Source organism: Plasmodium vinckei (genome assembly GCF_900681995.1).
Source record: "Plasmodium vinckei vinckei genome assembly, chromosome: PVVCY_14".
NCBI lineage: Eukaryota > Apicomplexa > Aconoidasida > Haemosporida > Plasmodiidae > Plasmodium > Plasmodium vinckei.
This window is the reverse complement of record NC_051306.1, coordinates 1,014,372-1,037,578: the sequence shown is the minus strand read 5'-3', so window position 1 is coordinate 1,037,578 and position 23,207 is coordinate 1,014,372. Positions and strand designations below refer to the sequence as shown.

The following is a 23,207-nucleotide window of genomic DNA, read 5'->3' as shown; positions in this document are numbered from 1 at the left end:
CGTTTCAGTATCCTATTAATTAAAAATAATTTTAAAAAAGAGGACGAATAAAAGACAACTATTTAAACAATATATATTAAAAAAATGGAGGGGATGTTGTCGTATAAAAAATATAATTAATATTTTTTCGTAGAACAAAAAAATTAAGGAAAATATATAAAAAAAATAAAAAATTATATATAATCGGGGATTATAACGCCACGTAGGCGTTTATACTAAAATAAATAAATATTGAGTAAAAAAAAATAATAATACAATAGATATAATAATTACGATAAAAAATGGATAATGTACATATGTTAAAAGACATATTATCATTAAATTATATTTTTGTTTCTTATAAAATGAAAAATACGAAGTTTGAATTATAATTTCCTATCTTCGATACTGATGCATCAGGATATATAAAAGCTTTTAATAAATATATTCAAAATGTAAGGATATATACACATATGTACATATGCGTATACGTTTTTTAGAACTAAAAAATATGTATGAAACTATTATTTTTTGATATATTAAATAGAGAGATAACTCATAAAGGAAATACAAATGATATAATAAATATATTTTTTTGATTTATTCAGATTTAATTTTTATTTTTTAATTTATCTGATAAATAGATGGCTTGCACTGTTATATCATCGACGATATTTTCCTCTTCACTTAACCAACGATCCCAAGATTCTTTCGCTAGGTTCTCCGCGGCATCTTGAACCTTTCATAAAAAAAAAAGTTTGAAAGCATAGTCAAAAAATTAAAGAAAACTGTATGTATATTAAAAGTTTTAAGAACAAAAAAAATATTATTTTTCCATTTTAATTACTTTATCATAGCCATATTCATAAATCATATTAACGGCTTCCTCGGATGATATAAACTCCCACACTCCATCACTACAAATTAAAACAAGAATATCTTCATCCTCGTTTATATTAACTTCCATAAAATCAGGCTCCGATATTATTCCTATTTGATGTCCTAATGTGTCTCCAATGGCCCTAATATTTAGATAAAATAAATGAATATGTGTATAAAATTTTATTTAAGCATATGAAACCATAAAGGCAATTTAGAACACAGCACAGATATGCAATATCTCTGATGAAAGGTAGTGCGACAAACTCATACACACGTGTATGTATATATTGTATATATACATTGGTATGTGTTTTAGAGATAATAACATATGCATGTAAACATATGGATGCTAATACATAGATTTAGAAAGTGGATTATATTCGTGTGTATTATTACCGTGACATTGCCAATCCTGGGTAAAATTTATTTTTCAAAAAAACACGATAAGGTATGTCGCCTTCTAATTTCAAAACTTGACCCCCTGATTTTATGATTCTTTTTTTTTCACCTTCAGAATTAGGTTTATGATCCTTAGTTAGCTCTATAGCATCTATTTTTTTTGAAGATCCCTTTTTCTTTTTTCCTAAAACAGCTCTCGAATCTCCGACATATGCTACATATAATTTTTTTTCTTTAAACAAATGAACTATGATTGTTGCTGTTGTCCCACTCATTGTACCATCAAAAAATGGTTTATTATTATTTTTTTTCTTATTTAATTTGTTTTTTTCATTTATATATTCATTTGAATCATCACTTTCGCTATTTTGTTCATTATTATCACCAAATAAATCATCATCTTTATCACTGTTGATATTATCATCAAAATTGTCACTATATATGTTGTCATTGCTTTTAAAATTATCATAACTTTCTAAATATGAACTATTATCGTTGTCTGACTCACTTAGAATATTCTTAGTATGAGAATCTAAATGAGTACTGACAGCTTCATTAATTTTATTTTTGTCAATATTACTAGAACTTTTTATTCCACCATTTACAATTGATTCTAGATAAAGATTTGTTCCTTTTTCAATATTTTCATGAATACTTAAAAAAGCATTAGTAAAAACTTTCTTAGGATTTTTTAAAAAATTTTCATCCCTTATAATCATGTATGGTAATTCCTTTTGTACATAATTTGAAACATCATGACCATATGGGCCATGCCCATCAAAAATGGCATATAAAGCTAAATTTTCCATTGTTATAATAATAAAATCATCTTGATTAGGGCTTTCAGGCTTTAAGCCTTTTCTACAAACATATCCAATACCATTTTCATGTAATTTATCAACAGATCCTTTAATTTTTACGCATTTTTTTTCAAAGTCTTCTTGAAAATGTGATGCTTGCACCCCTGCAATAGATGATCGTTTTTTTATTTTGCTTTTTTTCACATCAATTTTTGCTTCTTCTTCATCTTGAGTTTCTTTTTTATCACTTAAACCTATGCTGCTTTTTGATCCCTCTTTAAATTTGCTTTCATTTTGTTTAAGTTCTTTAATACTTCTTTTTATTTCATCAGTATCGTTTGGTAGTTCACTTTTAGTGCTGATAGATAATCTTCTTCTTGTATTTTTTCGATCTTTAGCTGTTAAGAAAAAAAAAAAAAATTAATTTAAAATTTTTTTAAAATAAAATAAGCATAAACAAGGTAATATCAGTAATAAAAATGTCTGTTTATAGAAATGTATATAGACAATTAGCCGAAGGTCATAAAATCAAATGAAAAATAAAACATCAAAAAGGGAAACAATAATTCAATTTAGAGCTATTATGCTAATAAATGAAAAATGTATTTAAAAAAAACGAGGTAATCATTTGTATTATATATGCATGTAGCCGCCTCTTTATGAAATGACTATTTCTATCACACATATAAATCGCTTTCTCATTTCTGGTTTTTTTTTCAAAATGTTAAAAAGGAGGAAATGTTATTGAACTAATGAAATGTGGTTCATATCTTTTATCATATATGTTTAAGTACTTGGTATTCATGTACATTTGCACACATATACACATTGTTTATTATCTATTCAATTATATAAAGATGTATATATCATTATACAAACATTATTATAATAATGACAAAATATCTGTTTTATGGTTTATCATTCCGAATAGGGCAATTCTATGATAAATTATGGCATACATTTTCGAGTACACAATTAAAATGAAATATATATGCACACTGTTAATATGTAAACTTATATGCATACACACATATATACATGTATTATAGAAACTATGAATATGCAAATATATGTTTTAAAAGGTGTATTATGTTTATATTACCATATTTTTTTTTTAATAAAGAGGTGCATGTACCCATGTCTTTATTGAAAGTAATCAAGAAAAAAACATTGTAGTATGATATATGTGATATATTTATGTTCCTTAAATTAATAATAATAAAAAAATTATATACGAAAAATATTAATTTATAAACTATATATATGATACATTAGTCAAATGCAATACAAATATTAGTTAAACCTACAAGGTTTAAAATTGTATCATTTAAATAAGAAATAAAATAAATATTAAAAATATTTTAAATTAAAAAAAAGTAAATTATTGGAAATAAAAGAATAAGATAAATGTAATAGAAATAGAAATAAAATAATAGTAGAAGAAATAGAAATAAAAACTAGAAGCGAAAGCTGGAATAAAAAACAAAAATATACCTAAAACAATTTAAAAAATATATATATCATTAATATGCGTGAAATATTGCAACCTTATAATTAAATGGAAGGCTAAAATAAAATATATGTGTATATGAAATATAAGTAAATTAAAGGAAATATAATAAAAAAAAATAATAACTTATCAATATTATTAGATTTATAATGTTAAAACGCAAGCAAAAAATTATGTAATAAAATACCAAAAAAATGGATAATATTAATGTATTATGAATAAGTATTTGTACAGTATGTGTATATGTATGTTAATAGTCAAAATAAATCAAGTAAATTGGCTTAGTATATTTGTGTGTAAAATGTACATATGGCTACAATAAATGGTAATTTGTATACTAATAAAGCTAGCATATTATATCATTTAAAATTAAAAATGACATTCATTAATTTAAACATATATAAGAAAATAAAATAAAAAAATTCAGTGTAAAATATGTAATTATCAATGCTCCGTTGTATGTGCTAACATATATGAAGATATACAAATTAAGTAAATACATATGTATCATCATGCATAAATATGTATTTATACATTTTTGTGTATGAGTATATTTATATACCTATATTTAGATATGTCCTCTTTTTATCATGCTTATCATTGAATGACTTATCTATAGGCTTATCATCTGGTTTGTATTTAGTATTGTTTTTTATCATATTTTGTACTAAAAATTTTAATTTATAAAATTGTAAAAATGATAAATTGATATTATTCCGTTTTCAAGGAAATATAAAGAGAATCTAATGATATCCTTGAATAGAAAATTACTGATTATTCTAAACTGTCATTAAAATATTACATATATGCATACATATATTCTTATACGCACAAAATAGAAAGGTATGCATACCTCAAAATAATATATATGCTCATATATGCACTTAAATATAAATTCACAAATAACAATAATGATGAGATTATTTAATTAACATAATGCTTATTAAAACTATAATTTCAAAAAATAAAATTTGGAAATACATGTAATACAAACTCCAAAATAATGTTAATAATTGCATAACTTTCGGTCTAATCTTAAAATATATTTGTGTCCGCTCTCTTGCATTTTTTTCGCTCTCTCTATATATGTATGTGCGTGTAATTATAAAATTGTATGCATAGTATACTCAATCTATACACGTATCCTTTTACTACACCATGAAAAGTAATAAATATGTACATATGCATACATTTAAATAGATAGTCTATTAGCCACTGTACGAATGTTGATTATGGATTAATGAATAAATTGACCATTATTCAAATAGTAAAAAAATTAATATATGTTTTTGCGCATAAGTTATAAAATTTTTAACTTTCATAAGTACTCATATTTATAATATACAGAAATATTTATATATTTAGCTATACTAGTACAAGTTTATTTTTTATTTCCTAATAATAATATATATTTATTATTTACGTATATTTGCTTATCTTTGTTAATGCAGTAAATATATTAATAAATAGATATGCTTATGCATCCCTCTTTATGTTGGTATATATTTTTTATGTAGTAAAGAGCTTCAATTTCATGCAAGTTTTTTATTGCATAAAATATCAAAATTTAACAAGTGAGTAATGAAGGAACTATGCATATTTTACGTACATACATTTGTGTGCATACATATGTGTGTGATAGGGTAATAAAATACGAAATTTGGACCTCAAAAGTGTATAATACCTAAAAAAAATAATACTCTTTTAAATAGTATTAATATAATTGCATGCGATTTTTAATTCCCCAAAAAATATGTTTTAAATAGTACATATCCTTAAGTTTAAAGAGATATCTATTTAGGCGCATTTTGAAATTTCCTTTGAAATTTGCAGTATCACCTAATATTTTTAATTAATACAAGGGATATTGGGTTTTACTTTAATCTATTATCATTATTTTTTTAATTATTTATTTATAATGATATGTATATTATAAAGATAACTATAGTAAGTAATGCTTTCAATTCTATATATATATTAAGACTATCACATAATTATTGAGTTTGTCTTTTCTTATATTAGCACACTTTGAAGGGCGAAAAAAATGAATATTAATTTGTAAAATCAGCAGAAATAATGAAAATATAAAAAGAAATGTCTATGTTTATTCATCAGTATTGTATATGCATATATATAATTGCATATTATCTCATGAAAAAAAAATGATAGAACTTAATAATACCCATTAATTTTCAACATATCATTTAAAATGGATAGGCATACATATATATAACTTTTATTTTTTAAAACAATAATACCTACTGAGAATATTTATCAAAAAAAAAAAATATATACTTTATGATGATATCCCGAATTTGTCAAAAATATGGTATATCCGCCATAAAAATATCCCTATTAAATGGGAAAATAAAAATACCTAAATGCAATGTTGTACATACATATAATGGTATGGGGAAATTATGCATTTAACCAAAGTGCACATCTAATTTTCTATATTTTATATTTTTTTGTGTTCTTAAATATGCTAAAAATTATTAAATATGAAATAACACATATTTATACCAATTTGTATACAATTGATTGTTCTCCTTTTTATTTTATAAAAACAAATTATTAATATTACTATTATTATTATTATTGGTCTCACGAATTAATAGTAATATTATTGTTAATATTATGATCATTAATAATTTTTTTTATTATTTTTATTTTACAATTATTTTCGTCAATTTAGATTCGCACTATGTATAAAAGTTAATTCGTTATGGGACGATTACTTGTACATAAGATAATACAAACAGAAAAACAAAATATAATATATATATAATAAGCTAACATAAATATATTTATGTTAAGTTTTTAATCTTTTTCTATTTCTCTAAAAATATAGCAATGTATTATTTTAATATGTTGAAGATAATAAAAATTATATTTTAGCTAATATATTTCAATATGGAAAATATATATATTTAAATCATTCCATGCTTTATAAATAATTTTTTAACATTATAGTAATATTGTTATTACTATATATTGTTATTTTATTATATTTAAAATGGTTTTAAATATAATAAAGCATTCTGGTTTTGTTTATTTTAATATTTTTTTTATTTTATACCTTTTTGTTGAACAATGAAAACGAAAGGCGGACTATTGTTATATATAAGCTATGCAAAATATGCGATAAAAGCAAGTGTTAAGATTATTAAAAGCCATATAAAAGACATACGAGAAGAAATAAATGTAAAATCATTTAGCAAATACAAATATAATTTTCTTTTTGAATTCATTGGTTCATTTATTTTTGTTTTTTTAATATCTGTTTATATGTTAAATTCTAATCAAAATGAAGAATACATAATTAAGCACATTAATCAAATTAACCCTTACAAAAAAAATGATATATTTATAAATGAACTCAATATGTACAATAATGATATCAGCGGGGCTGACGATATCAAAAATATTAGCGACATTAAAAATCTAAACTCCATAAATGATGTGAAAATGCATGAGGCAGCCACATTGTTGAATCAAGGAAATAAACAATTAAAAGAACAAAATGATACCAACATTGGAAAAAATGAAATTAACAATACAAAAAAAATAGATAATAGTATAAGTGAGGAAAAAGAACAAAAAATCCCAAACTCCAATGAAGAAAGTACAACAATAGTTAATGATAATAAAGGGGAAGAGAATAAAGCTACCAATATTGGCGAAAAAGATGCAAACACGAAAAATATTGATGATACAACGATAAATGCTGATTTAATAGAAAAAAATGACAAAATAAATGAAAACAAAGATATACTTTCTCTCCCCAAAGATTCTAAAAAAGAAAAACTTACGAAAGACGTTGACGAAGTAATATTTAAAGATAAAGTAAACGAATATAGTAAAATAAAATTAGATGATATTAATAATATGGACTTAAAAAATTTTGATGACATAAAGATATTAAAAGATAGTAGTAACAAAAACAGTAGCAACCATGCAATATATTCCTTTTTTGGATGTTTAATATATGTGTTATTTATTATATTTGGAGCTCATATTAATCCTGCATACACATACGCCTTGTGGCTAATTGATCCCCAAAAATATGGATTTGTAATTACAACATTATATGCTACTTTTCAATATATCGGTGGAATACTAGCTAGTATTTTATGTGCCCATATATATGGTAGTATATTCATATATTCTTTATTACCAAAAAAACATATTATGAAAACTTTTTTATGTGAATTTGTATCAACATTTTTATTAACAATATTATTGCTAAGCTTTTATAATTATAAAAAATTATTTAATGAAGAAAATCAAAATGAAGAAGAGTTTGCTTTTAACAAAGACAAAATAAAAAATATGTCATCATTATATTCATCACATTCCTTTGAAGATATTTACGAATATGATATATTTAGCACATACGACACTAGAAATACTAATAACAATAGATATAAAAAATTATTTATTTATTTTGATAATAAATATATAAAATATATAATAAATCATATATTTTACTTATTATTTATATTCTTTTCGTTATTATTTTTTGTTTTTGTTACAAATACCACATTAAACCCAATGTTTTCTACTTCTACTTTATGCACATATTTATATTTTAAATATCTCCAATCTAATAATTCCTTTAGTTTCTTCTCGATATTCTTCTCGTTTTTAAGTTTGGGGAAAATAATGCAAGTGATAATTTTCTATATCAAGTCTTTGCCGCTATGGATTGGACCATATGCTGGATCAGCTTGTGCAACATTTTTTATGAAGCTCTTTAAAGATAACAATGAAGAAACAGTTAATGTAATTGATACTAATGTATACAGTTATAATCGAACAAAGGAAAAAATGCCTTTGATAAATACAAATAATACGAACCAAAATGCATATCTTGAAGAATACAATGATCATATTTGTTATAATTCAAATAGTTATTTAAACTATAAAATTTTTTAATTGTTGCATTCTTTTAAAGTGAATGAGAATATTTTCCTTTTCTTCTTCCTATAATGTCACCTTTTTCTTGGCATTCCATTTTGATTAATTTTGATTTTCTCTATGTGCACACGCATATGTAGTTTGTATGTAGGATTTTTTTTTATCGCTTTTCCGTGTAATAATTACACGAAATATTCGAATAATATATTAATGTGCATTTATATGCTCATATTTTAATTCCAATATGTTGTTGTTATTATATTTCATTAACTTTTTTTTAGTGTTGCTTTTCATGTCACTTCAATAATTAAAATTTGTTGAATATATAATATACATTAATAGCATAAGCTATTTATAATTAACTATTTTAATGTATGTAAAAATTTTATTAAAATAACTGTAACATTGTCCTAAAATGGGAAAAAATAAAAAGTAAAAATAAATTTAATTATATGGTTACTTTGAATTACAAATATGTGACATGAATATTTGTGTCGATACTAAGGAAAATAGTGAGCATTGTTTCACTTGTGTGTTTCACTAGCATACTATTTATTAAGTGGTAGCCACTCAGTGATAATAGTAAGAATGTTTTTATAGACTATATAAAAATGTGCATGCCCTTATTTATAGATATATATAAGTACAATAAAAAACACCAAATATACACAATTTATTCATCATTTTATACCTGTGATTTTTTGTCTATAATAGCATGCTCAACCATATTTTTACATATGGCTTTTGCATCGAAAACTGTTTTCTTCTTTTCCACATTTACTAGTCTCTCTTCCTAAAGGGGAAAAAATTATAAAATAATAAATAAGTGTGGAATAATGAATATTAGTAATAATAATATCATCCTCTTGGATCCATTATCTTCTTTAGTTTTACCTTTTTTGACAAGGCCACAATTTCATTTGTTACATGGTTAATGTCAACGAAACTGAAAAAACCGTCTGTACCTAAAAGTATAAAATTATCATCCGAGGTTATTTGAAACTTTTTAAATGTTCCTCTGCATAATAACCCATATTTCTTCAGCCTACAATTAGCATTGCATATAAGGTAAAAATACATAATAGTAATAAATAAAGTAATATAATAAAATTGGTGGTAAAAAATAACACATTAATTTATATTATATTTTTCATAATTCAATTTTTAACTAACGGAAAATCACCAAAAGCTCGTGTTACGTCGATTATATCATTTATTCTTCCGTTCTCTATCGTTCCACCATGCTTTATTATTCTTTCCTTTTCTGATAAAACCCATGGTTTGTGAATATCCACAAGATCAATAGCTGATATTAAAAGAAAAAAAGTATATAACACAAAATGAGGTTATATAATTTTTCATATTGTTATATACCAATTATACTATATAATTCGTTTAATTTTTTTCCATCGCTTCATACCTCTATGTGCATTATTTAAATATCTACATAAATACGCAAAGGAATCCCCTATATTAGCTATATATGCAAAATCGTTCTTTATAAGAATAATAACGCATGTTGCTCCATCTAAAATATATGGTGTATAAACAAATAAATAATATAAATATATTTGTCGTATGACTATTTAATTTTAAAAATTAAACAATTTAATGTAAATAATAATTTATAATTCTTTTAAGTAAAAGCATGTGTGTATTTTAATTTAACAATCTAACCTTTACACCCTGGGTACTCTAAAGATAAATTTTCATCGATTTTTTTACAGGCACTATTAACACCCTAAAGAATCACATTTACATAAGAAAAATGTCGTTCATGTGTATTTCCTGCAATAGGCATATATGGTTGATATAGCAAACATTAGTTCATATTATTCAGCAAAACATAATATGATCAAATATATTGCTTTTATTTTAATGTCTTTTTAATGTTCTTATATTAGCATAAAAAATAAAACTTATAAAGATCAAAAAATATGTATTGAAATATTTACAATTCTTATAAAGTGGTCAGGTATTGGAAGTATGTCATCATATGTTTCTTGAATTTTTGTAAAACTATTTGACAATTCTTGGGCTAAATTTTTTTTTAAAAAATTTGCAGTATTCTTCCCATTATGGCCATCAATAAGACAAAAACAACTGAAATCAAGTATAATAAAATAATATAGAATTAAATAAATATAAATTTGGAGAATTATGCAAAGCAATCAAGACGAGGAATGTTAACAAAAATAATATCAATAAATCATCATTGGTTAAAGAAAAAGAAAATATATCCCATAAAATTCAGAGCCGCAATTATTAGGGATAAAACATATTATGTCACATGGGCATAAATATATAATTTGTGGGTGTATTACGAAAAATTAAAATTAGGGTGTAAGTTTTTGTTATAGACATTCAAATTTTCACAAATAAAAAACTCATCTTCATAAGTTTTTTTTATTCCTTTTTCTCCATAACCATCACTTACGATAGTGTAATTATCTGAAAACAATATATAAATAAGTATGCATAATATATATAATACAGATTCAAGCTATGCAACATAAATAATAAAAATCAAGGCTGTTTCACCCTATTAATTCTGTATAATAATTGTAAATTTTTTTTTATTACTCATAGATATCACATGTGCCCCATTAACTACTGGCATTTTAATAACACAAAAAAAACAAAATTATAATTTTATATCACTAAAAAATACAATTTAATTAAACTACAAATTGTTAATACTTATGGTTTTTGTCAAAACATTGATATATTATAGTATAGTATAAAATCATCTTACTCCCATATTGTATGTATTATCACATTTCGAATTGCACTTTAAATCATTTCCTCACACTATATAATTTATTTCATGTTTTATATTATTTACCAGTATTTATTAACCAATAAATAAATTATTTCATAAAAATGAATAGGTAAAGGGGCGTAAACTTGCCATCATTATGATATTTTTTGTTTTCTTTTTTATATAACATTATATAGTATCTAATTTACATATATCTGTAAGGAAAATTGTACTTTTGGTTTTTACAATAGATTTAAATTATGATTTTTAGAACTTATAATAACTTTTTGTTCGTTTTTTTATTAAAACAAAAAGTCAAAAAATAAAAATAAAAATCATATAACTTGTGTGAAAGGACAACAGAACTTGTATATTGAACTTAATATGTATACCCATAAATGCATATGTTGATAGCTTTTTATAAGATTATTTTTCAGATTATTATAAGTCTATTTTTTAATATACACTAATAGAATGCATCAAAATTTTGTAAAAGAAAAAATGTATAACTCCACAAACAAATTCTTTTAGAATGGCTAAAATACATATCTACGCATTATATGCATATAAAATTACGAATGAAAAACACCAAACATAGATAATAACAAATAAATTCTTGAAATACTGCTAGGTATATATGAAACTTCATGCATTGTAACATATATCATGAACAAAATAGTATATTGACTAAAGAGAGTGAAAAAATACATTATTAATAATTATATACCCCCCTGTTTAAATTATGATGTGTTCGCATATTAAGGTTTTTACATGGAAACTTAAGGTTCTAGTCATTGTACACACTGATAAATAAATATATATATATAATTATAAATTTTGTTATTCTTATTATGTTAATTAGTTTAAAGACAATCTATATTATAATTTACACAGTTCTTTACATAAGAAGAGTTGCGTGGTTTGTGAATAAGAATACTCATGCCATATTAGTATCCCCTTCTTTTTTTTTTAATGCATATATCACAAATATATGAACACTTATTTATATAACTTTCAAAATTAATATATATGATTGCCTTTAAGAAGTTTATTTATCTTTTGCTCACAATTTACAAATGCGCATAATATAAATATATGCCTTAGCTTTTTAGTTTGTATTAGAACATATACCAAAAAACATCCTAAATATTTATAGTTAAAAGAAATTGTAAAGACATATAACTATTTATGTATTTAGAAACGTGCCCATATATATTTTTTATTGTTCTTGTTTTTTACTACATTTGTAGTCATATTTATAAGATATCATTAAGGAATATTTCCACATTGTTAGTATCAAAATAATTACAAAAATGTATGTTAATTTTCATATATACTATAGCCCCTATTAATGCTATCATAAAATTGTTTCTTATTGTATACATAATGAAATATTTAACCTACAAAAGACATAAAATATTAGCCCACGGGTTAAACAATAATCTAATTAACATCAATTATTTTATAAATAGTATGAATACCTTATTGAATTAAAATTTTAAATGTTTTACATAGTTGTGTATTATTAGTGTATTTTTATAATGCTCATAAATTTTTTTAATTGTACTATTTTCGTGTACTTGCTTATAAACACTTTCTTTAATTTTATTTACTAGCACAAATGTACCTTTTTTTCATATTATCCTTAATTTTATAAATAATTATTTTAGTTTTTTTAAATAATTTTTTTAAATTCATATTTTGTTTAAAGAAATCATAAAAATGTTATTTAATGCTGAAAATTCAATACACAGCATTATATTTTTGTTATATCGTTATATAATTATGTATATAATATTATATAATATATTATAATATATTTTTTTATTCATAGCATATAAACCATAAGGGGAACCTTCTCATTATTTTTATAGATATATTTATTTATAGTTTTTTTTATGTATATGTATGTACCACAAATATTTCTGAACCCTTAAAAAGTATATTGTGCGTACAAGGTTATTCCCACGCATTGCTTTATTTTATCGCTTTTTTTTCTTTACTATATATGTTCTACAATGAATTGAAATATACTTAGTAGTGTGAATAAAAAGTAGCGCATTTTATATTTTTCATAATACCCCAACAATTCAATAATAATAATAAATAGTATATATGTAAAATGCTTAATAATTATTTAATGTATGCATAATATATCCCCAAAATTTATGTTATTATGTTTATAATATTTGCATATTAAAAAAATATATTACTGCGAAATTTATTATATAATTTATTTAAAGCGTATATTCTACAAAATATTTATAGCATTAAGTTTTATATCATATATAATAAAATATTTATATTTTTTAAAATTTTTAAGAAAAATGTAAAGATATATTTGCAATTTTTTTATAATCGTTATATAACTTTTTATTATATATATTCTTCAATTTGCTTGAAATATTTTTCATTATATTATTTCTTTATTATATATTTCATATATTATCCATTATATTATAAATTTGGTATTTTTCTATATTTTATATTCTTCATATTTAATGCGAGCATTTTTGAGAATTAATTTCATAATTAATATTTTATGCAAAAAATCACAAAGAAAGCTATATACATATATTAATTAAATAATAAGCAAGTAATTTATTATATACAGCTTATATTATGTACTTATAACAAATACAAAAATTATCCTTAATGATGGATATAATAATGGTACCTCACTTATTAGATATCATTAAATATAAACAAATTAATCGTAAACAAATTCTACATTAACATGTTACTAATAATATTTATATAAATGTTGACATTTTTATATTAGTTTTAACAAACTTATCCTTTTTTGCGCGTGCCCCCCATACCCATTTGCAAAAGCAGTTGTTTATTTAATTATATATACTGCATATATTATGCTCGAAAATATTATCCCTTATATTAAATATTAACGTTTGTATAAAACAAACCTGATTATCCAAATAAAAATATATAAATACATCAAAATCGTTAACAAAATTTACATATAAAGGGAAGAATATATATATATATATATAATACCCAAGAAAGGTATTACAAATACAATAAAAGGTATTTTATATGTGTAACAAGAATTAAACAAAAATAACTAAACTAATATTTAAAGAATATTTTTTAAATAAATTGTATTTAAGAAATAAATATTTATATATATATATATATTTGGATAAAACCAATAAGAAAAGTGCACACAATTTAAAATATACAAAAATTATAAAACGCACATTAGTGTATAAACAAAGCATAGAAAGTAGTATATAAAATAATCCACATTATAGAAAATTATAAGCATTCAAATAAGGAAATTATTATCACATGAATAATAGAAGTAGCTTTCAAAAATAGAAAAACATATTTATAAAGAAAGTTGCATGCTTATATTTGTATAAATATGTGCATAAATAATTGTAATGATATAGTTTTTTATAATTTATACTAAAAAAATATCATATAATTATTATATTCACAATATTCTTTTATTAATATAGTAGAAGTATCTAAATTCAATCAAAACGTCATAAACTGTTTTTTTCCCGGGGGGATTTCTGGAGTTTCAACTTATTAATTGCTGTATTTAGAAGACATTGACAAATAACAATAATAATATATTAAAAGAAATATAAAATTATAATAGTATTGTAATAGAAAATAAAGAAAAAATATAAATAAATATAAAAGACATATTTTATCAGCCCACTCATAGTTTAAAAATATGAATTACAACAATAATATAAGTAATGGCACTTTTAGAAAAAGTGAAGATGACAGAAATAATTATGTAAGGAGCAATAATTACGAAAGTAATACGAACGAAGATCAAGGATTTAGTAAGAAAGAATGCATAGATATAGAAGAAAGTTCAAACACACAGGGATATAACCATATAAGAAATAAAAGAGAAGTAGATAATAATATGATGGCAAATGTATATGATGGAAATATGGAGAATGAATGCTACGGAATGAACGATAATAATAATCATAATAATCGAAACAGAGTTAATGATGGAAGGAATAGAAGTGGTAATAACAGTGGCAATGGAAATCAGGAAAATTATAAAAAGAAATTTGGAAATAAAAATTTTAATAATGAAAATGTAAACCAAAAAAATAAAGTTGGTATGCAGAATCAGCAGAGGAAACCTGGAGGCCTTAACCATTTTATGGGGAATAACTTAGAAAAAAATAAAATGAGGATTGGATCTATTCCTCATAATACAATACCAGGAAACAATAATAATGATATGAATAATGAAGAAGATACATACAAAAATAATGATAATAATAATTCTGGTGCTAATAATAGTGGAAATAATAACTTCAAAGGTGATAAACTAAAGTATAAACCACCTATGCTAAGAAATCAAGGAGGAATGAATAGAAATAATTTTAACAGGATGAATTACAACAAGAATTCAGGAAATAACGGCGAAGGAGGTGGAAGAGGTCATTTCGGATTTAACAACAGGCATTACAATATCCCCAAAACTGCTTGGGCTAATAGAGATAATAGAAGATATTATCCAGAAAAAGAAGAAGAGATATATTCAAATGTGAAAATTGAAAAAGGTGTTAATTTTGAATTATATGATACTATACCAGTCGAAATAAAGGGATATAATAGTGATAATATAATACCAATCGAATCATTTACAGATTCTTATTTAAATTTGAATGAGTTGCTATTATCTAATATTAAAAAAGTACACTATGACAAAACAACACCTATTCAAAAGTATAGTTTAAGCATAATTATGAATAAACATGATTTAATAGGTGTTGCTCAAACAGGTAGTGGTAAAACTGCTGGATATTTATTACCCATCATTAATCATATGTTATTAAATGATCCTCCTAAGCATACATTTTACGAAGATAATAATAAGAATTCTAATTACTATTATAATAGAGTGTGTTTACCCATATGTTTAATATTAGCACCTACTAGAGAATTGGCTGTACAAATATTTTATGATTCTAAAAAATTTTGTTTTGAAACAGGAATAAAATCAGTTGTATTATATGGTGGTAGTAATATTAAAACACAACTAGTTAATTTAGATAAAGGAGCTGATATTATAGTTGCAACACCAGGTCGATTAAATGACATTTTAGAAAAAGGGAAAATACGATTATTCCTTACATCATTTTTAGTATTAGATGAAGCTGACAGAATGCTAGATATGGGTTTTTCTCCACAAATTAAAAGTATAGTCAATGATTATGATATGCCAGGAAATGATAATGATTCATATATGGGTGAAAATAAAATGGAATACAAAAAATATACTAATGAGATAGTAAAAAGGCAGACAATTATGTTTAGTGCAACATTCAGAAAAGAAATTCAAGTGTTAGCTAAAGATTATCTATGCAATTACACATTTTTACTAGTAGGAAAAGTGGGAAGTACCAATGAATATATTAAGCAAAATCTTGTATATAGTGAAGAAGAAAACAAATGTAGTTTTCTACTTAAATTGTTGTCAGAAAATAGTAATGGTTTAACAATTATCTTCGTCGAAACGAAAAGAAAGGCTGATATTATTGAAAGATTTTTAAATAACCAAAAATTAAATTCCGTTTGTATACACGGAGATAAAAGCCAAGATGAAAGAGAAAGGGCTTTGGAGTTATTCAAAAGAGGGGTTAAAAATATATTAGTAGCAACAGATGTAGCTGCTCGAGGTCTCGATATATCTAATATTAAACATGTAATAAATTTTGACCTCCCAAGCAATATAGATGACTATATTCATAGAATTGGTAGAACTGGTAGAGCTGGAAATATAGGTATAGCAACGTCATTTGTAAATGATGACAACAAAAACATTTTTAAGGATTTGTTAGCCACCTTAGAAGAATGCAATCAAGAGATACCACGTTGGTTTTTAAATTTAGTAATGAGATATACAGCTAGCGCAAAGTCAAATAGAAATTATAATAAATTTAGATCTATGAGAGGAGGAAAGGGAAATTTCGGCCGATACAACAATAACAATAATGGAGGTGATTTCAACAGTGGAAGATACAACAATAGTGGCTATAATAATTTTAATCACAACTTTAATCAAAACCAGAATTTTAATTATAATAATGCTAACATGAACAATGAAAATAACAGCCCATTCAATAATAACAATTCTTATAATCAATATTCAGCATTTAATACTAATAATTCATATAATAATAAAAATCATGCGAATGGAAATAATGATGTTGATTTTTCAAATAATCGCATATACCCAAATAATAACAATCATAACAATGCATTTAATAACTATTCTGGTAATGTAAACCCATTTAACAACCAAAAATTCAACAATTACAACAAAAGATTTGATGATCAAAAATTTCAAAGAGGTAATTTTCCAATTGCCGACGACAATAATAACAATGACGGATGGTGATCATAAGAAGAAAAAAAACATATACATATAAAAAAAAATTTGAAACAAAATTTTGATCCACTTTTGAATGATCTTTGTCTTTAGTCGAATTATAAATATTTTTCTGAATTCGAAATCATTCAAAATGGTAATTTTATATAACACCATTAAATAAATGTTTATATTGTATATTTTTTCCTTATATTTTTTAATAAATTTAATCCCAATACATACCAAATGAACATTAGTACATTTGGAAATTAAAAATAGTCAGAAAGCATACCAAATAAAAGATATCGAAAGAATAAAATACAGAAACTGAATGAGATACATAAATTCAATATTACAAAATAAAATATATTAAAAACGCATAGAAAAATTATAAGGGAAAAATTTACTTGAAAAACAAAAAATAATGGAGAATATTCGAATTTTCATATATATATATTTATATTATTTTTTTCAAAAACAATCATTGTATATATATTATAATTTTTATGTATTAATATTTATGTATATATGCGTGTTATATATATATGTATATATTATGTGCTATATATTTTGAGGATGTCTTCATTTTTTATAAAGGCATTATATATATATACATATAAAACACATGTGTGTAGATTAGCCACATGTATATATTAAAAATAAATATACAGTTGAATGTGGAGGTACATATATGTGTATAAATTAAATGAATGTTTTTAAATTATATATGCTCATTTTAGCCACGGCTTTTTGTACAAAAAAAAATTGTATGTATGTATGTATATATATATTATATAGTCGAAAATAATAGCAATAAATCTTGGTATATTATATCACGTTCTATACATATTTTATGTATTATGTGTTTTATACATTTTATTTATTTTGTATGTTTTGCGCATTTTATTTTTTTTTTATATATGCCTATATAAAAATATGTTATAATTTTTATTATTTAATTACGTGTAAAATTAAATGTGTATATTTAAAAAACATTAAATTGTATAATTAAATTTATATATTAATTAATAAAAAATAAATAAAACGAAAAAAAAAGGGCGTAGATGATACTATCGTTTTTATCTACTGAAAAATTATGTGGTCATTTATACAACAAAGAAATGTTCTACTCATTAAATGTAATTCTTGATAATATGTTTAAAATTTTTTGTTCCTTAGAAGTAAATAGTCATCTTCGTCTTGCTCTTTATACCTATCAGGACAAAATAAGTAGAATAATAAAATAATAAGGAAATCAAATAAAAAGGGATAATATATAAAGGTCATCATATATATGTAGAAAATAGAAAAGTATGCATTTTCATATCTTTATCTGCTTTTAATATTTTAACATTTCTTTAATAGTCTGCCCGATTCCTGCATTATACATATCTTTTTCTGCCAAGATTATTAGTTTACTAATATTATTTCGGCTTATATATAAATTATGTAAGTATAAGTAGAAACATGAAGCTGCATAAAAAAAAATTATGTATGTGCGTTCATCTCCTTAAGTTTATAATTATGCATAAGCATATCTAAGTCAAAGCAACCAAATTATAAATAATGTATCAACAGTTCAATAAATATGTATATTATATGCATATTTTTTAATTCCAAATTTCATTTACATAATAATCCACAAACATGGGGTATCGTTTTCCTGTGAAGTGGACAAAATGAGAAAATATAATTTATTTAAAAATAATAATACAAAGTTACTTTTTTAAAATGGTGAGCATATATATTGGTAATAACCTATAAAGAAAAAGTTTTAATCTCCTAAGCTTGTAAAAAGCAGATTGGATACCTTAAAAAAAATAACAATGTAGATGTGGATAATAAAGATATGCAAATATGTTTGTATTGGTATCATGTATATGCCCATATAAATTATGAATAATTTGAATATTTTTATATAAAGTAATAGTATGTCTTTTTGTATGCTTACTTAAAGCTGCTATAATTGAAATTGAATGAGATAAGTACTTATTTTCAGTAAGTATTTTTAGCTCTTCGTTATTTAGTTTGTCTTGGCTGCGATAAAAGATAAATTAACTTGCTTATGTCCATATATAGATACAATTTTAACATTAAAAGCATATCAAAACAAATAAATGGTGATTCGAATATGTACTATACTTTTTGATATGTACATAAATTATTTTTTATGATTATCTTATAATTTGATGCTTACTTATTTTTTACAAAAGCATTTATATTATGTATAGTCTTGAAATTGCAGCATGATTTGTATAGATCATACAATATATTATCCATCTTGTTTCTGATATTATATATATCTATATTATATTTAAGGTACTTTAATGTAGATGCATGCTTAGTATAAAAAACAAGAATGAATATTTATATATCCACTTATGCGTAACAAATTCAAAAATATATAACAATAAATTAATATAATCACAGTTCTTATTCCTTAAATTAGATAATACCCGTTAAATTATATAATTTGATTTTTTATATGGAAAATATATACTATTAATTTAGCGTTTTGCAATTCCAGATATTTATTGCATTTAAATTAAAAAAATAATATAATTGACAACATAACTTCCTGATTAAAAAAACAAAAAATTATAACACCCAAAATAATAGTGTACTTCGATGTCGATCCCATTTTAAGTATTCCTGTATAAAAAAATGAAAAAATGGTGAAAAAAATATTATTATTGATTTTGCAATGTAATTTTTAATTTTTTAAAATATGAATCCCTTTTGTTTTAAATAAATAGAAAAAATATATATTAGAGAAAATATCACATCCATATATAATTATAGCAACATCGTGATTTTTGAGAGATTTAATATTGTTATGTCAAAAAAAAACACAAAACTATTCATATAGAGCAAAACAAATAAAAAAATTAACAATACTAAGGTAAATAGTATTATAGTTGTGTTGGTAATGTTTCATGAGAAATATCAAATGAAAAAAATGGATAATATAGGTGAGACTATTAAATGCAAGGAAAATACCAAAGGGAATATTGTTGTTTTAAACTATGGAACAACTGACAAAGCAAATGCTGTAACAATTTTAGAAACAGCATTATACCTTACTGAGAAGTATATAGGTTAGATAAAAACAGACAATTAAATAATAAATAAATGACATTCATAAGCGTGTAATTGAGCAAATGGATTTATTAAACTCGTTGCATAGTTGCATATTTATGGGACACACCTATGTGGATATGCGCATAAACTCATTGGGTTATTATCCCATGGGGAACCTCATATATGTATGTAAATTGTATATGCTTTCTATCTTTTCGTATTTTGATTATTTTATTATTTTTATCAATTTGCAGGAAAAATAATAAATACTTCGTATATGTACGAAACCCTTCCAGAGTATATTGTACTCGAAAAAAGTGATATACCGAAAAATATAATAGGAGAAGATGACGCATATGATGTAAGTAGTTTAAATGAATTGGTAAATGGTTTGGAAAAGTCAAGATATGAGAATGTGTTTCAAGAGGAAGAAAATTTAGTTTCACAGTGTGAAGAATATGAAGCATTTTTAAATAATAATGATTTATTTGAAAATAAAATAAAACAGGTTAGTGTCGAAGAATATGAAACCAATACTAGTAATGTAATAAAGGAAAATGATGAAATAATGAAAATCAATTTAGAAAAACATAAAAATAAATACTATACCAATTATTTTTATAATTTAGCTGTAGTTTTTAAAAGTTTCATTGATGACCCGATACACTTGTTAGTAATATTAAAATATATAGAGCACTTAATGAAAAGAAAAAATTCTAAGGAGGCTGAAAAATTTGAAAACCGGTTGATAGACATAGATATATTATTTTTTAATAATTATACTTTTTTTGAAAAAAATATAAATTTAACAAAAGATAGTTTATATGCAATTATGTGTAAATATATCAATATAAAACATGACAACAATAGTAGCGATAATTGTAATAAACGGTTAAAAGATATTGAGCAAATAAAGGATAATATAACATTTCTTTCTATTCCTCATACATATATAAAACATAGATATAGTATACTGTTGTGTTTAAATGATATTATACCAAATTATAAGCACATCACTTTAAAAGAAACTATAAATAATTTATATGAAGAATTTATTACTACCTTTTCAAAACTATATAATACATGTATCAAAAAATATAACAAACGATTATATGTTCTAAAAAATGAAGTATTGTATTTAAAAGAAAAAACAAATATAGTTGGAATATTAAATACCAATTATAATTCTTTTTCGGATGGTGGTTTATTTGTTAAACCGGATATTGCTGTACGCAGAATATTTCAAATGATAAATGAAGGTGTAGATATTATAGACATAGGTGGTGAATCTTCTGCTCCTTTTGTTTCTCATAATCCAGAAATTAAAGAGCGTGATTTGGTAATTCCTGTATTAGAATTATTTGAACAGGAATGGAATAAAATGATACAACTTCGTAAAAATGAAAAAATAGATAATGAAGAAAAGGGAATCGAGAAACATAATGATAAATTGAATCAAAATGGCATATCTTTACAAAAAAAAACATCAACTATTTATAAACCACCTATAAGTATAGATACCATGAACTATGATTTATTCAAAGAATGTGCTGACAAAAATTTAGTTGATATACTTAATGATATAAGTGCATGCACAAATGACCCTAAAATAATTAAATTATTAAAGAAAAAAAATAAATATTATAGTGTTGTTTTAATGCATAAAAGAGGAGATCCACATACTATGGACATGTTAACACAATATGAGGATGTTGTATATGATATTAAAAAATATTTAGAGAAAAGGTTAAATTTTCTAACTTTAAATGGGATACCTAGGTATAGAATTATATTAGACGTCGGTTTAGGTTTTGCAAAGAAGCATGATCAATCCATTAAATTATTACAAAACATTCATGTTTATGATGATTATCCTCTTTTTATTGGATATTCAAGGAAGAGATTTATATCTCATACTTTAGCACAAACTTGTGTTGAAATATGTCCTAATACTATTGCCCAAAATGAAAATATTCAAAATGATGAATCTGATAAAAACGCATTTACAGTTAGGAATATAAGAAAGGACAAAGACCAGTATTTATATCAAAAAAATATATTAGGTATTTTTATTTTGTTCTATGCTTTTGCATATACATAAATTAGTACATCGTGTGATAGAATGGCTTATATATTTGCCTTATTTTTATTGAGTTGTATGTATATTTGATTTCAATCATATGCATATATTAGCATATAATATTCTTAATTATTTACACATTTTTTTTCATATACAGGTGGATTAGCCATTGCGTCATATTGCTTTGAAAAAAAAGTTGAAATGATAAGAGTCCATGATGTTTTTGAAACTAGATGTGTTTTAGATATGATGAAAAAATTGCAACAAAAGGAATAAGTATGCAATTATTGACAAAAAAAATATATTCTCATAATTAGTAAACTAATCTTAACTTTTGCAGCATTTTCAGCTCGATATATATGTATTTTAGTAGTATTATATTAATACTTATATTACTTAAAAATATAGTTAATCTAAAAATG

At 23.1% G+C, this 23,207-nt stretch overlaps 6 protein-coding genes across 6 annotated transcripts; 3 read left to right on the top strand and 3 right to left on the bottom strand.

The window, feature by feature from the left end:
• Positions 1-589: 589 nt before the first annotated feature.
• PVVCY_1402910 (protein phosphatase PPM5, putative) lies at positions 590-3,199 on the bottom strand (the record flags this gene model as incomplete). Its single annotated transcript, XM_037634865.1, has 4 exons — positions 590-718; positions 827-1,001; positions 1,258-2,458; positions 3,163-3,199. The coding sequence occupies 4 exons, from the start codon at positions 3,197-3,199 to the stop codon at positions 590-592; spliced, it is 1,542 nt and encodes a 513-aa protein (XP_037490906.1).
• A 3,464-nt stretch (positions 3,200-6,663) lies between these two features.
• PVVCY_1402900 (aquaporin, putative) lies at positions 6,664-8,508 on the top strand (the record flags this gene model as incomplete). Its single annotated transcript, XM_008624737.1, has 1 exon — positions 6,664-8,508. The coding sequence occupies one exon, from the start codon at positions 6,664-6,666 to the stop codon at positions 8,506-8,508; it is 1,845 nt and encodes a 614-aa protein (XP_008622959.1).
• A 344-nt stretch (positions 8,509-8,852) lies between these two features.
• PVVCY_1402890 (protein phosphatase PPM7, putative) lies at positions 8,853-11,110 on the bottom strand (the record flags this gene model as incomplete). Its single annotated transcript, XM_008624738.2, has 9 exons — positions 8,853-8,900; positions 9,182-9,283; positions 9,385-9,535; positions 9,664-9,796; positions 9,911-10,018; positions 10,168-10,231; positions 10,446-10,593; positions 10,815-10,941; positions 11,074-11,110. 9 exons carry the CDS (start codon positions 11,108-11,110, stop codon positions 8,853-8,855), a joined length of 918 nt encoding a protein of 305 aa, XP_008622960.2.
• Positions 11,111-14,957: 3,847 nt separating this feature from the next.
• On the top strand, positions 14,958-17,654 carry PVVCY_1402880 (ATP-dependent RNA helicase DBP1, putative; the record flags this gene model as incomplete). Its single annotated transcript, XM_008624739.1, has 1 exon — positions 14,958-17,654. The coding sequence occupies one exon, from the start codon at positions 14,958-14,960 to the stop codon at positions 17,652-17,654; it is 2,697 nt and encodes an 898-aa protein (XP_008622961.1).
• Positions 17,655-18,782: 1,128 nt separating this feature from the next.
• PVVCY_1402870 (conserved Plasmodium protein, unknown function) lies at positions 18,783-19,904 on the bottom strand (the record flags this gene model as incomplete). The annotated part of the gene is made up of 6 exons (XM_037634864.1): positions 18,783-18,837; positions 18,977-19,097; positions 19,256-19,287; positions 19,383-19,434; positions 19,576-19,661; positions 19,822-19,904. 6 exons carry the CDS (start codon positions 19,902-19,904, stop codon positions 18,783-18,785), a joined length of 429 nt encoding a protein of 142 aa, XP_037490905.1.
• Positions 19,905-20,553: 649 nt separating this feature from the next.
• Positions 20,554-23,061, top strand: PVVCY_1402860 (hydroxymethyldihydropterin pyrophosphokinase-dihydropteroate synthase, putative; the record flags this gene model as incomplete). The annotated part of the gene is made up of 3 exons (XM_008624740.2): positions 20,554-20,722; positions 20,960-22,768; positions 22,943-23,061. 3 exons carry the CDS (start codon positions 20,554-20,556, stop codon positions 23,059-23,061), a joined length of 2,097 nt encoding a protein of 698 aa, XP_008622962.2.
• Positions 23,062-23,207: the final 146 nt, after the last annotated feature.